This window comes from Schistocerca americana, chromosome X, assembly GCF_021461395.2.
Source record: "Schistocerca americana isolate TAMUIC-IGC-003095 chromosome X, iqSchAmer2.1, whole genome shotgun sequence".
NCBI lineage: Eukaryota > Metazoa > Arthropoda > Insecta > Orthoptera > Acrididae > Schistocerca > Schistocerca americana.
The window spans coordinates 631,481,718-631,497,817 of NC_060130.1; the positions used below are offsets into that span (position 1 = coordinate 631,481,718).

The 16,100-nt window shown below is 36.1% G+C and overlaps 1 protein-coding gene across 3 annotated transcripts in view; it reads right to left on the reverse strand.

Annotated features, from left to right (window-relative positions):
- Positions 1–1,599: 1,599 nt before the first annotated feature.
- The window catches only part of LOC124554962 (ras-related protein Rap1), a 56,179-nt gene continuing 41,678 nt past the window's right edge, over positions 1,600–16,100 (reverse strand). For all 3 annotated transcript variants that reach the window (XM_047128668.1, XM_047128669.1, XM_047128670.1), the window contains 2 exons: positions 5,356–5,508; positions 1,600–4,442 (listed from right to left, as the gene is read on the reverse strand). In XM_047128668.1, coding sequence (XP_046984624.1) covers positions 4,353–4,442; positions 5,356–5,508 — 243 coding nt within the window. In that variant the 3' untranslated portion in view covers positions 1,600–4,352. The remainder of the gene's footprint in view (positions 4,443–5,355; positions 5,509–16,100) is intronic.

Here is a 16,100-nt window from a genome sequence, read left to right on the forward strand (position 1 = left end):
TAGTCCTACTGGTAATGTAAGGCCCTAATGGAATGGAATGGACTTTAACGATGCAAGAATAATAGTTGGTACTGATCTATGGGACCACTGGAGGAGAGTACAAAGAAAACAGGTTTCACGTCTACTAGATGAAGTGGTGTGAATAAATTCACACCCATGATGTGCAAAGGGCTTCTTTCAAAGCTGACCAGTCTTCCATTTCTACGACTGTAGTATGTAAGTGAAGATGTTTTCTTGAGTACCCACTGCAATCGCTGTTGACGATTAAGATGCCAGATACTGACCACCTGCACTACACTTAAAAAAGAAAAGGGAAAGAAAGAAAGAAAAACCACCCATACGCATCAACCCAGGATCGAACCATTAACCTCCTGCATGCTGATCCCAAACTCTATCCACTGCACCAAGTGTATAAAACAACGAACATGTGCTGACATAGGTAGTGACCATACATGTGGTTACAGTGTTGCCAGATTGCCACTGTAACGTCGTTTTCCTGCCGGATGTATTCGCCGGATGAAATTTTGTGAGACATTTTTTATCACTGGCATGTGAGGAGTCTCACTGCAAGGCCCGAGTGTGCGAATTTCGCTTCACCTTGTGTACCTCATATCTTCCATATAAACTTTGTTCTATATTTTTTTGTGAAATGACAGTTTTCATATGTACAGTCTCACAATGAATGTTATAATATTGTAAAATTTCTTAAACATCCCAGTGAATGACTAACAACTATAGTGACAACAATAAAAAATAAAATGAACCAAAAAATAGAGTTGGAAGTTAACAGTGCGCGCGCACGCGCACACACACACACACACACACACACACTCTCTCTCTCTCTCTCTCTCTCTCTCTCTCTCTCTCTCTCTCTAAGAATACACAACACACAGCATATGCAAGCACCAAATGTGATTTGTGAGTTACAAACACGAAAAAGGAAAATAAACATTTTGCACAGACCTCCAACCAGCCAAATTTTCATTGTCTGACAACACTATGAATAATGCTGGTTGAACTTTGTCTTTGCTCCAGCATGAAAACTTCAATGGCCTCACATGTAACAGAAGACAAAACTACCTGTACAAGGGTACATCAAAAACTGATTTTCTTTTTCCCCACAAACAAAGGCATATAAACTGAAATTAGGTTTTACTTTGAAGTAAGTTTCTGAAATACCTCAATTATTCACACTCACTTTACATGGGACATTTTGACATAACTATCCTGACAGTGTCTATTTCCAGAAGTGTGATAAGTAAAAAACAAAGCATTTTCATGTATTTTAAATTATTATGCATTTATTAAACTTCTTAAAACTTTTATAACAACTTCATAAAATGATTAAAGATCAGTTTTCAACAAAGAAAACAGTTTGTTGGAACACATTTGCCTGTCTCCATTGTATCACAATGGCATCGAGGTACTGTATTTATTGCATATATGGAAGGCTCGATGGTCACAAAATGGCATAGCAGGCCAGCCACGTTGAACGAGTGTGATTACACTATGGATTTAACATATATTCACCATTTTCACTCCAACTCCTTCGGTGTACAGCATGCACTAAAAAATGTCACTGTAATATTAAAACTCTCATTCAATTCAGGATAGATTTATTACTTTCATGAACCAAAGTATTATTATTACCAATATATACAATCATGCACACAACTTATGGATCACATAGACGAACACACAACCTTGCATTCACGCATAACATGGAAGAATATTGCTGTACAGCTTTGTTGCTCAATCTGGAAAGAAGGAGGGGCTGTGCACAGGAAAGAAGTGACAGGAAAAGTAGGCTATGTGATAATGAGAATCACTAAATATATACTATCTGTATCCTGTAATTTTCTTAAAACCATGGCAACAATTCAAATGAAAATAATTCAACATGTGGCTGTTTATTAATGTGACCACTTTCTTAATGAAATCAGCGTGCATTAATTACATAGGCATGCAAAACATTCAATACAAAATATTAGCATCTTTAAGGCAGTCATAGAACACATCATCTAAATACATCATTTATAAGAGAGATTGAGACCAAGAATCCAAATCACATGGCTGCTTGGATTTGCACATCCAACTCTTCACATAACCTCAATGAAACACCACGCGAGTGTACTGGTCTTTGCGCTTCTTCCAAATGCCCATTTTCTCATTAATCTATAAATAACTTAGTTCTCAAATCTAAGTAGTTAACAAGAGCTACTCTTCCCATTAAGGCATTTAATTTGCCACATAGAGAGGTCCACTGAGCTAAGGGGTAGTAGCTTATTCATATTTTGATAAGATGCATCCAACACTTTTGGTGTTTTAATCAGGCAAATCAGTTACAGAACTGTGCTGTTAACTAGAATTTATGCAGTCAGTCTTAATTTCTGCAATGTGTGCAAGAAGCCACAAATTTAAATTGTTCAACCTAATTTTCTTTCATCTGATTGGTCTACAACATGACTTGATAGAGAAGCAGGAATGGTTACTCCTCACTTTGCAGAGAACATTGAAAATGCTTCACAGGTACCATACCAGCAACTTTTTAATTCCGTGTTGTCATGCCTGTATAGCAAAATAAATAAAATGACATTTTGGGACCCTTTAGTAACAATCATCCATTAACACCACTTATATTGGTCCCTCTAATTTCGTTAAGTGGACATTTCAAAATTTTATTTAATGGGACTTCTCCACAACAATTTGAATTTAATGAAGGTAATGAAATAGGGTCCTTTATTTTGTGAATTTCTTTGAGGTGAACTTTCTATAAGCTATTCAAAAATTAGGTAGCCCTCAATACAGACATGACATTTCAAGCACAAGGAAACTCTTAACAAAAAATTTCAGACATACACTGAAGAAAAACAGAATAACTGCGGCTCATTTACTTGGAACTGTAATTAAAGCACATTTTTACAGTTATGATTTAATTCAGAGTCTGATTATTTTCAAATAGAAAACATATGTTGTATCCTACTGGACATAACTTGCAGATGGAAAATGTTTACATAGCCACCAAAATGATTTCATTAAATATTTATGTTCAACAACAGTGATAAATATAATTTAAAATTTAAATTAAAATTAAATAACAAAACCTTTGGTTTTTCAGCTAAATTCCCAGCACTAAAGATGTGGAGAAAGTGCCCATTAACAACAATAGGATGTCCACAGTTTATTGGATATTTCTTGAATGAAAAAACCTGTCCTACTTTCACGTTCACAAAATGTGAAATAATGACTTTTATATTTTATAAATAGCCTGGAATCTGTGATGCTTATTTCAAAGGATAAATCTTTACAATGAATATTAACTATAGCAGATTAACATACTTTTGGATAAAAGTAATACAAAAGCTTTATACTAGTGGCACAGTGCCAGGGATTTTACATGAAACTGAAAAACAAAGGAAAATGAAAGTATAATTATTTTCCATAGGTCTAATAAGATAGATCTGTAACATAATTTGAGGCAATTTGTATATGAATATAAACACTAAATTCGTCACATACTGATAAGAGCTAATAAATAAAGCAGTAACAAACACTTAAAATGGCAGTAACTCCTCAGCATCATACCAATTTTAAACAATGGTGAATAAAATGAACTTTTTCTAAGAAATGTCAATTTTCATTGTACTGATTTGCACTTCCTATACTTTGTACCTAAAAAGTTATAAATCAAGTCCTGTATTGGTAGATTCATACACAAGCACTGCCAGAATTTCTGAAGCACATCACAAATATTTCAATCCATACAGAAAATAAAGGAAATTTAACAATAAAATGATGCAGCATAAATTTTTACTGTATAAATATGTTTAACATGTCACATGATACATGACGCAAGTAAAGATAACATTAGCAGATAAACATACAGATCACAAAATTAAATGTAACACCACAGGCTCAAGAAGGAAACATCTACTACAGACTTTCATGAATCTGAGAATTATTAATCAGACCCCTCCTCTTTTTCCAGAGATTTGGATGGATGACTGCATCTCCATCAAGAGGTATAATGCAGAAGTCCAGGTAAGAAGGAATAATGGATATCCTGCACTGAATTTCTTTACAATAGGCCAATACAGTAGTTCCCATTGAACATTCTTTTTCATTCTCTGTAATAAATTGGAACTAACAGCACTGGCACTGTGTTACAATTCTTTGTGCTCTGATTGTGAGGGTGGGATAATGGCCAGGCTGGCTTGTGGGTAATCTGAAACAGCAGCACGACCACAGATTCACCGATGAGAAGATACCTTGAGAGGCCTCTTCAACTGGTCAATACCAGCCACATTCAACAGTGTTCAGTATTGCCAATCACAGCACTGGTCCAGTCTTTCTTATAGTAATTCACATACTGACTTCTTTTTTTTATTCAGCTTCTTTTCAGGTGACTTCTTGTTTATTTGCCGCACTAAATCGTAGAAGATCTGAAAAAGACAAAACGATCATTTATTATAAGAGTGGTCTTATTCAGATACTCCATGGACAGAGGGACTACAAAGTTAAATCTACTGATTTTTTGCAATAAAGCCAAAACATTCAGATAAATTATTTACTTTTACAATTTTCTGATTACTATTAGCAGCAACTAACATTGTGAAAAAAAAAACAGACTTTTGAAGTCGTCTCAACCATTAGTTTAATAAATAAGTAGCAACACTATTTTAATCTCTTCATTACTTCAAGCCTGTCATTTTTTTCTGTTTCCTCTCAGGTTCCTAGTGCGGGGGCCCCCTCCTTATCCATCAATTTTTATTGCCAGTTTCACAGATCTTGTAAGTTCAGACCATGTATACACAATGAGTATGAGCTAATGGTGGTCTGATTTTTGTTCTGTACAGTCAGAAACAAAGTTCAGTGACCACTCCATAACAGCAGAAACGAATGGTGCCAAAGAATAAACCTTTTTAAAAATAAAAATCTTTAACTAATGTTTCTTTAACACAATTTTGCTTCTGGATTGGATTACGTAATAGAAAACTTCAAATTTGTGAACAAAGTCTCTCAATTTTAATCATGTAAATTTACAAGACACAAGGTTATGCCTACTAATTCATTTGCAAAGATTGTGACAATTTCTGAAGCAAGAAGTGAAACATCATTATGAACAGAAAATTTATGGAAGTGCAGAAAACCAACATCTTAATGAGTACCTGCTTCAGTAACATTAGTATAGCACAGTTAAAAGTTCAGTAAATATGAAAGAATATATAATAGAACCTATTGTTAAATTAATAATTTATGAAAACATATATACACCAAGATACACCAAGAAGTTCTCACCACTTGAAAAGTGATTTAAAAGTCTTTAAAAGGAAAGTATTTTTCTTAGATACGTACATCATTTACATTGATTTTGGCTTTGGCAGAAGTTTCCATAAATGCACAGTTGAACTGTCTGGCAAGATTGACACCTTGATCCTTTCCTACGACCCTTTCATCTTCTAAATCACATTTGTTACCCACTAACACCATGGGAACATCATCAGTATCCTGAAAAAAAATAATAATAATAATAATAATAATAATAATAATAATGCAATTCTAGTAATGACGAAAGAACAAGTATTTGCAGTAATACATTTGGAATGCAACACAGTATGTTGCAGTAATCTCTATAAAAAAAAAATTCTCCGCAACAAAAGATAGTACCTTCAATGCTCAGAAACAAGACTAAGAATCTGGATCAAATTACCAAACTTGTTATATATTATTTTCATTACCTACCAGGATTTTAACATAAAAATTGCCTGTATGTCACTGTAGGAAAATTGAAGCTATCAAATTGAAATCAAATACAAGTTGCATATGTCTTTTCTTTATACAATTGAACACTGTTTTTAATGCAGTTACTGCTCTGCAATGAATCTGTCTTGCTTTCAGAATTTTTGTACACGAGCTTTGCTCCTAGCTTTATGGTACATGCATGTTAAGGAAATGCCACACACTCAAAATGTATCTTACAAATACAATAAATGTTTCAGGAAAATTCGACTAACTGGAGGGTACTTGAACTGGATGGATTTACACATTAAATTTTACTCAATTGGACATTAAAACTACATACACACTCTGCAAGCCATTATATCGTTCATGGCAAAGGGTACCTCATACCCCTGCTAGTTATTCCACTAGCAACTGGAGAAAGGCAAAAGTGATTGTCTATACACTTCCATACCAGCCCTGATTTATCCTAATGTTGTCTTCATAGACCTTACGTGAGATGAATGGTTGTGACAGTAGAATTATTCTGCAGTGTATCGCAAATACCAGTTTTCCAAACTTTCACAATAGTGTTTTGCCAAAAGAACATCTTCCCTCCTGAGATTCCCATTCGAGTTTAAAAACATCCTGTGATACTCGAGTGTGGTCGAATATACTGATTATGAATCTAGTAGTGTGCCTCTGAACTGCGCAACAGTCTCTGTGTGTTCCTTTCTTGGAACTGGACGGGGATTCCCAACACACTAGCTGTACTCAAGAACTTCAAGATCAGCTACACTTACCTATCATTCTCCCAATTAATCTCCCCTTCCCAACAAATGACGAGGTGTTCTAGTTCCACTTCATGTTGCTTTGCAATGTCCTGCCCAGATTTCTGATCAACATGAGTATTAACCAGCATATCGCTAATACTGTACTTTAAGACCGTAGGCTTGTTTTTCCAATCATCTGGATTACATTTTTCCCCCTTTTACAGCACTCTTATCCTTCATCCTGTATTCTCCTACAGGCACTGAAAAAGAACACTTTTCCAAACACTACATTGCCATTAGCAGCCACAGATCACTGTGTACCGTATTTTTCAGGTTGCTTATATACATGTACGTAACATGCGAGATCGTATCACATTATCCACAGTTTATGGCAACACTAACATAGGGTTCTGATTCATTTGCCATCCATGGTTAGGTCACACTGTCAGCAGCCTAGCTTTGTTTCACTTCAGTCTGGCACTGTGAGGTCTGGATTCACAAGCTGCAGAATCCAACATCTGGTGACAATTTCACTGCACCTAGCTTACATGTATCATTACTCTATATTGAAAATTGCATAATCACAATGCAATATAAGCAGTGCACACACAAAATGTATGCAGCAAGGGGCATAAAATAGAAACATTCATTCAGGAGTAAGGTCCAAATGGAAGACATGCCAGAAACATCATCCTCATGATGTACGCAGTATGCTGGACAAAAATGTGTCAGTTATGTACCCACGCATTATTCTGACTCCAGATTGCAGCGACGTAAAGATTTATCAATCTGTTTCTTGGAAGATCAATTCCCAGCATGGGTAATATTCGCCAGGTTCCCCTTATATATAATTGTTGGGCAGCCAACCTCAGGTGTTTTAAGTGAAGTTTCAACAGCAGATGGACAGAGGAAGGAGGGGGAGTGAGCTCAAGTTGGCTCTAAGGAAAAAAATGGAAAGAAAATTTGGGTTTTATGTCCTATTATTGTCATTAGATTGAGGGTAGGTGACAATGGGACAAGGCTGGGGAAGTAAATTAGATGTGCCCCAGAGGAAAACCTACTGTCATTCACCCGGACTGATTTTGGGAAAGAATCAGGGTGGTATGCTGCAGTTCTGAATCACAATTATCTCAAATTCAAGTCCACTGCATTAATCACTGTGTCACTCGTTATATAATTGTTTAGAAATAATGATATTGCTTCTTATTAGCGATAGTCATTTGCAAGTAGTGTCAACCGGGAGAGAGGCATTTCTCAAGGACTGACTGAGCATCATTGTGTAGTGGGACTTAGGCTGTAATAGGTGTACACCTCTTATGTTTGTTGGAAGAACAACAAATAATGTATCATGTTTGTGTATCATTTAACCCATCCTACAATAATTAAATTGATGGAGGGGGGTCTTCCATTGTAGAACAATGCCACACCACCATTAAAAAAGAAAGAAAAGAGAGAAGAGCTATATTGAAAGTGATGTGTGTGTGGTTTTGTGGATAGTGCATTCCTGCTCATTGAGTAAGCCCCTGACATAGGTGGTTGCCCGCCAATGGCATTTTTCAAACTCTGTTCTATTTCAGAAATATGAGGTAGCAGATTTTGCTGGGCCACCCTGTATAAAGACAAAACATTCTTACAAAGAATATCAAAGTTCTTGACTGATAATCTCAAATTTATTCACTATTCTCTTACCAACATTCAGATGGTCATAGACCATATATTATTTTGAATAATAATGTACAGGTTTTCCACTAAAATCAACTGCGAGAACGAAAAGGATGTGCTGTGAAAACATGTGGTTTAGTTCCTTCCTCATACTCAGTTTTAACTGTGATAGCAAGACATTTAAACCATTACACAAAATGTTTCTACAATCTACATTCATTTCCCTTATATATAATTATAAACAAAAATTGTATATACACAGTAATGAACCATTTTTCCCCCCTTGCAGTAAGTTTTAACAAAAAACAGGGAAGTTGCATTAATGACTTATCAACTTATGATGAGAATACTAATATGGGATCAGAATTGTCAGAAACTTTGTAGTCTTACCGATTCGCAGGTTAAAACTATGCAAAATACTGTCAGTGAAGCTACTACCATATTTACTCGAATCTAAGTCGCACTTTTTTCCAGTTTTTGTAATCCAAAAACCCACCTGCGGCTTAGAATCAAGTGCAAAATAAGCAGAAGTTCTGAAAAATGTTGGTAGGTGCCGCCACAACTAAATTCTGCCGTCGAATTATGTAGTGCTACACAGGCATACTTTGCAGCCACAAAGATAAATACTGGCAACAAAACCTCTGCGTCAGTAAATAAAAAAAATACAAAATGAAAAAGGCGCAAGACGAGCTTTTTTTCTTCACCTTGAGTTTCGACCACTGCATTTTCATACATTATCCAACAAAGTAAATACAAATTCCGTATTGTTCATCTTCGAATGTAGCAGCATTTCAACGTACTACGAAAATCCGACTGGCAAGACTGTTTGGGATGTTTGTCAATATGGCCAACTCTACGTGCTGAATTTTTTCCTACCTGTGACAAGAGATCGTTGCTAATAAGAACTTTTATGAATTATGAATCACATGCAGTATTCTCTTCACCATAAGAATAATACGAATATAAACATTTTGGCATGTATTCTTTCATGTTTGCTGCTATCTCATTTAAATCCTGTCTGCCTAATAAACTGCGAAACTAGAGTGAGACAACAGCAAACGCGGAATAATATACATATCATGTCATGTTTATATTCATATTATTCTTATGCCTAATAGTGATACAGTCAAATGAACCACGGCAATTGACAAGATTTTTAAATCTAAGGTAACTAATTTCTGTGCAGAATGTAATGTACTACAGAGGCGCCTGCAAAGATTTTCAAACGGAGAAAAATTTTCGCTAAACTCTCGTTCAGATCATCATCTATCATATGCAGTCTATTATTCGGTTCTTGTTGATCATTATCAAAGAAAGCAGCAGTGTAAGTAACAACCAATAGCAGTCTCTTGCCATTGTTTTGCTAATGAGACAATTCCTCTTATTTATTGTAAGCGGTGTTAGCGCGCACAAAATCAAGTCATGCCGCAAGCGGCGCCAGGCCGTAAACACTCATTATCAGAATGCAACGAACAATGCAAGACAGAGTACAGTAATGAATTTTCAGCTTAGAGTGATGTAAACACCTGTAACAAAGAAAACGGCACTTATCAGATCAAAGAAAAATAAGCAATCGATTCAAACCAGACGAAGCACGTCAAAAAGGAATGGTACCCATATAAATATGGACAGAGCACCTGAAGCATAGCAATGGCTACATGGTGAAGCTTAAGACTCGAACCAAACTACTGTAGTTGTATCGTCATTCATTCGACCTAAATTGTGTCTCATATTACAATGGACCAACTTTGTTTCGATTTGGAGATGTGGCCTAAGCTTCTCTCCCCTTGAATTTCGAGTCTTAAATGTCAGGTGTGGCTTAGATTTGAGTAAATACGGTATCCTCACAGATCCTGAAGCTGAAGAGGTCCCTATCATACCCCATATACCAATGATCTCACTCATTTGAAGTGGCTTAAATTCCAAATCAAGGTAACAAAAAACATGGCCCAAAATCAGATCGAAGCGGAGGGGGTGGAGAGGAGATAGATAGGGTGGGGAGAAGGGGCACAGAGTCTGGGCAGCAAAGGTTTCGGTCCTGTGGTTAAGTACAACTAGCCTACAATTAACTTTTAATTTTAGAGATTTAGTTTTAAGCATCAATGAATCACATGCACAGTACTAGGGACAAAAGGCAAGGCAGCAAGGGCTGCAGGCAACGGGTAGAGAGGGTAGTAAACAATACAGGGCAAGTCAAAAACAACCTTACAACTTTGGAATGATGTAGAAATTTATTGAGATAACATACAGAATCGGCAGATGTTTCATTTTGTAGTAAACAACCTTAAGTTTGACATAAAAGTGTCAAGTGTCATTTTTGGTTCAACGTGACTACCATTTGTAATGCAGCACACATCCTGCTGGTAGTCAATTTCTTCCCACACTTGTTGTAGCAAATTGGGCACAACTTATGCAACTGCAGAATAGATTCAATTTTTCAGGTTGGCTTAATCATTTGGGAAGGGGGGGGGGGGGGGTGAGAAAACATACAAACGGTCTTTAATGAAACCTCTGACACACAAATCCAGTGGTTTCAAGTCTGGGACAATCAGACTTTCACGGCCAATTCACCGACCTGGGAAGTGATTATCTATGAACCCCCCAAATTTCTGTGAGAAAATGAGGTGGTGCACCATCTTCTTGGTAGTAAACCATCCCATCTGTGTCTTCTACATCAATCTGTGGAACAGTTGATGTGGAGTTCATTTCATGAAACACAATGAGCACAATCCGCACCAGTGAAAGTAACAATTTTAACTGTGTGCTATGTTGGCATTCTTGGTGGCAGAATGGGGTACTGAAGCACTATGTGAATCAAACTTTATGTTGTTTGCTACAAAAGGCACACCTACCAATTCTGTAAGTTATCTAAATGAATTTATTTATCATTTCATGAGTGTAAAGTCCTTTTTGATTCACCCTATTTGTTGAATTCCAAGACCACAACTTAAATAATATTTAAGAAAAACTGTTTTGCCTAAACTTTCAGGACAACAACTGTGAAAATCCAGTTAATGTACAATAATACTAAACTAATTCCCTTCACAACAAAACGGAAAAAACAAGCTCTAGTGGTAACATACTTTAAAGCCCACAACAGAACGAGCACAGTAACCAAATATACGAAGGTGCTAGTAATAATAACTAAGGACCCGAAAAATTCGCATTTTTTGATAAATGTAAATATAGATTTGAATTCTGCCTCAAAATTTGTAAATTCAAAATTATTTGATGGACTACGATATCTCAAAGCTCAATCTCGAGACAATCAGTATAAGAACATAATGGAACGTAGAACTCACATCATGAAGCCTAGCATCTAAAAGAGCCCCTCACATGCTTAGTATTTACTGGGCAACAGTAATGAGTCAATATATTACATGAAAATGTAAGGCCAGAAATGGCACACACTTATTCTGCAATAGTTGTGCCCAAGGTGTCAGCACTCTGCCCTTGTAGCAAATATGTCTTGGCTCTATGATGCATGTATTGCAATTGAAATCGCTATGTACTCCCAAAATGGAAAGCAAGAGGAATCAGCAATGGGGAAAAGGTGGCTTGGAAGGCATTCGGCACATGACCATACTAATAAGCAAAGAGAATTTGCAGCAGAGCCAGAAGACTATGATTTTTTTAAAACAAGGAATCTTTAAAAAAATTAGTGAACCTCATTATACATTGCGTACACAGGAAAGATACTGTTCATATACTCATCGGATTTCACTTTCTATCATGCTGGAAGCAATCTATAAAACTGGAAAGATTAAGATATATTAGTGTTGTAGAGGATCAACACGTAAAACTGTTATGTATTTCTGCAATAAATAATTCAAGCTCCTGAAATGAACACATTAGCAGTAGCAGTGTCATTTCCCTGTACTTGCATACTTTTGTCAACTGTCTGTACAGCTAATCACTGAATAAATATTAAATATGTAGTCAGACTACTCTTCTGAATCACTTCAACAAATATTTCATCTATTTTCCACAATGGATTCATATGAATACGATGTCACTATATCAGTAAAGAAGAACATAAGCAAAGGCCATTTTGGGAAAAAAACTGTTGAAGTTTTTTCAAAAGCAAACACTCCAGTCAAAAAGTTCACCATCACCAGTTCGTTTCTGACAGAGAATTTCACAGCTCCAAGGCTTCATCTGAAGGCACATAATGTGACAACTTCTTAAATTTTTACACCTACTCACTTAAAAAAAAGCAAATTTTTCCAAAAAAAAAATATGTGAATTTCACCAAAAATAGATGCAAATTTTGAGTTGCCTACTAGCAAATATCTAGTCTGCTATGAACCAATGGGAATAGTACCAGTTTTCTATAAATACTTTTAGTTTCACCCGTGACTAATGAACTGTCTTCCAAAATGAACATTTGAAGAAAACATGGGCGACATTAACATTTAAAAAAATATGATGGTAAATAAATTACATGTTTTACAGGAGCTAAAGCTAACTACCAACTTCCACAAGAGAGAACCTACATTCATTCAGTATGGGCAGCCTCAGTTTATTTGTATTCCTTGGGTAATATTCAATGCTAACAGGTGATGGGTTGTACATAAACATTATTAGACTATACTCCAATAACAGCCAGAATGAACACAAACTTAGCATGTGTGGTCAGTAGCTTTAGGATATCCACTTTCAATATTTGGTATTGCTTCAATCAAAGCCAACCTGGAAGTTAAGTCAAGAGGAAATCATTAATGGTAGTTGCACGAAGTTTCCTTCAATGGTTTTGCAAATCCAAAGGACTCTTCTAAACATCTGTTCAATTTTAACACGGCAAAGGTCTCCGACAGTAAAAATGTGAAGTTAAACACATCATTTGAGAAACATTTTAGTGCTTTAAAAAAAAGAAAACAAAAAAAGATAGACAACTTTCAGCATTCTATCTTCATGGCTGAAACCATTGAGAAATTCTTTTAAATCTGGGTGCCGAAAGAAATTCTAATCACTAAAATTGGTCCTGAAAGAGGAGAGATGGACACATTCATCGTGTTCACCTGACAACCAATGTCACAATTTAAATTCCAAATATCCCTGAACCTATTTTCGCTCTCTCCTTCCCTTGCATTCCTGCTGAATGTTTGAATGTGCATTTATGGACAAATGATCTGGAAGTATGTTATTTATCTTTCTAATAACCCCTATTCCCATCAGTCCCAACGGAACCAAAACAGGACACTTTTCTAATGAGCATGATGTGACTGGAGTGATATGACTGTCAATCTTTGTAACTTTTTTGTGACCATGACTTACAGGCAAGTATTTCACTGATTCTGCATGTTCAGGATGTGCACTGCCAATGCGAATACACTCTTTCATTTGAACTATATACTATGATTCATAAATGTACCACATTCAGTAGCATGTCTGAAAAGCAAGAATGGTTGTACTCATACCAGTCACATATTTTTAAGGATTGTGAAAATTATCGAATTATGAAGACATTTTGTTTTTAAACAAGCTTGTGCAATAATTATAAAATATGGCAGAAATAAACAACATATCTTAATATTTTGTCCAAACGGACAGCAGCAGATACAAAAAGATAAATTTTAGATACTACGCAACTGTGAATACACTTCTTGTGGATAAATTTTCACGACAGGCTGCATCAACCCTTTATTACATAATATGCTACGTAAGGTGAAACACATACTAGGTGTAGTCAGTCACAGACCTCATTACCACCTACAAAAATTGTGTCAATCTTATCTGTAGGAACATGTCTGCAATAATGGCACACTACAGTTTTCACTGGAGAAGAAGGAAAAAAGGGCACTTCCTACCTTCATTTCAATAATAGGCTGCTCCTTTTAGTTTTTATTCCTGAAGGAATTTTGCACAGTACTGTGGTGTGGGGATTCATATGTGTACCAGCACTGCCGCCAAATAAAACTTTTAAGACTAACTCTGGTATATCCATGAACAGTATTAACAGTGTATTGGGGTGTATTTGGAATAATGTGAAAACACTCCAATGGTGATATTTGTAATTACATTTTATCATATTGATGAATGATGCAAACTAGTAACCCCTATGAATTTCAGCATATCAGCTGCAGATGGCATCTTGTATTATGAAGCACACCACAGACCAGTGGTGACAAGCAATTTAAAGAAGTACTAGATCATCATACAACAAATAATGAACTATCACAAAAATTAAGTAAATATCACCATGTGTAGATTTCCATATTTCACACGATTCAGTTCTAAAAAATGGCTCTTACAATTGTGAAATCTTCCTGTAACCAGGTGTTTTGTACGGAAGAGAAATGATGAAGGGCACATCAACTAATATTGTGTGCCAATATTTTGAACCATAGTCAGAGTTCCTCATCTTCATTCATACATACTCCACAAATCATAGTGCAGTGAAGAGTACCATGCAACACTACTAGTCACCTTATTTCCTGTTCCAGCCACAAATAACACAAGCGAAAAATGATTGACTGTAAGTCTCTAGTTTTTCTTATTTATATTCGTGGTCCTTACACAAAATGTTAGTTCACAACAGCAGATTCATTCTGCAGTCGGCCTCAAATGCTGGTTCTCTAAACTTCCTCAACAGTGCTTTGCGAAAAGACTTTCCCTCCGGTGATTCATATTCGAGTTTATAAAGGACCTCTGTAAAATAGCACGTGAATGCTAATTAAACCTCATGGTGTCAAATTTAGTAGCACACCTCTTAACTTCTAAGTCACCCTCTAATTCGAGCTGGTGGGGATCGCAAGAACACAACCTGGGACAGTTATGACAGTACCATTGTTTCTGATGAACAGTTGTCACAAGGACAATGTTCTGGGATCCATTACTTACATTCATCTACATTCTCAACAGTGGAACACCATTTTGCATCCCTTCTGGAAATCTAGGAATGTGGAATTTGCCTGTTGCGATTCACCCATGGTTCACAGGACATCTTATGGAGGGAAAAGTAGCAAGCTGACTTTCACATGAGCGATATTTTCTGGCTGTTGACCCATCTGTACGTACCCTCATCCATTAACCTAAACATTCACCTGGTGTCAATACCCTAATCAGCTAAATAGCTAGACTATTAATCCATCTTTCACAGTGTCATAAACACGTTTTAGAACTTTTTCTAGGAACTGCTTTACTTCACACAACAACATAGTAAACTGATGCAAAAGAGATTAGTCTTACAATTTACCTTGTGTCAGGTGAAACCACAACTGGTAAATTCTACTAAGTCTTCTGAACCAACTGGATTAAAATGTACAACAGAGCCACTTGAGGAGTTAAGGACATACGTAAGTGAAGCAGGGACTAGTGAGGAATCATTCTTGTGATGTAGACTGCAAATGGGGAAATCCATTACTTAGGTGACCTTGACAAAGAAGTTTGTTATGGCCTGGCACCTGGGAATGAGCATCTCAAATGGTTGGTGGTTGCCCAATACAAAATTTTCTACTTCCCTATTCACAAATTTATACAATAATATGACTGGTTCCAATTGTGCTAGCAATCATTTCCAGATCTTGCATTGACATGCACCTGATGTGGAACAATATTTCTGAAGGTGCTTTGCAATTTCCATAGCTCAAAACTAAAGATGCTGCAGACTGATCTCTGCAATTTAACAGCCACTCGCCAATTCACATATTAAATGATATGCAATATTTTAAGCCCTTTACATCCTGTAACTTTTGTACAATATGCACATTTCATCCAGCTTGGAGCATCCTTTCAATGTACACTAATTTTGCTCACTTCCATAATGAATTCACCATACCCTACTACTAATTTGTTTGGCTGTTATTTATTTCAAATTTCTAAATGCACAATATAAACACAAGTTCCAGAGATGACTGCCAGAACAATTAAAATCATTGTATAAATCTGCTCTCTATAAAAATTAAAATACAGTGAAAATTGATATCACTATTCCACATATCATAC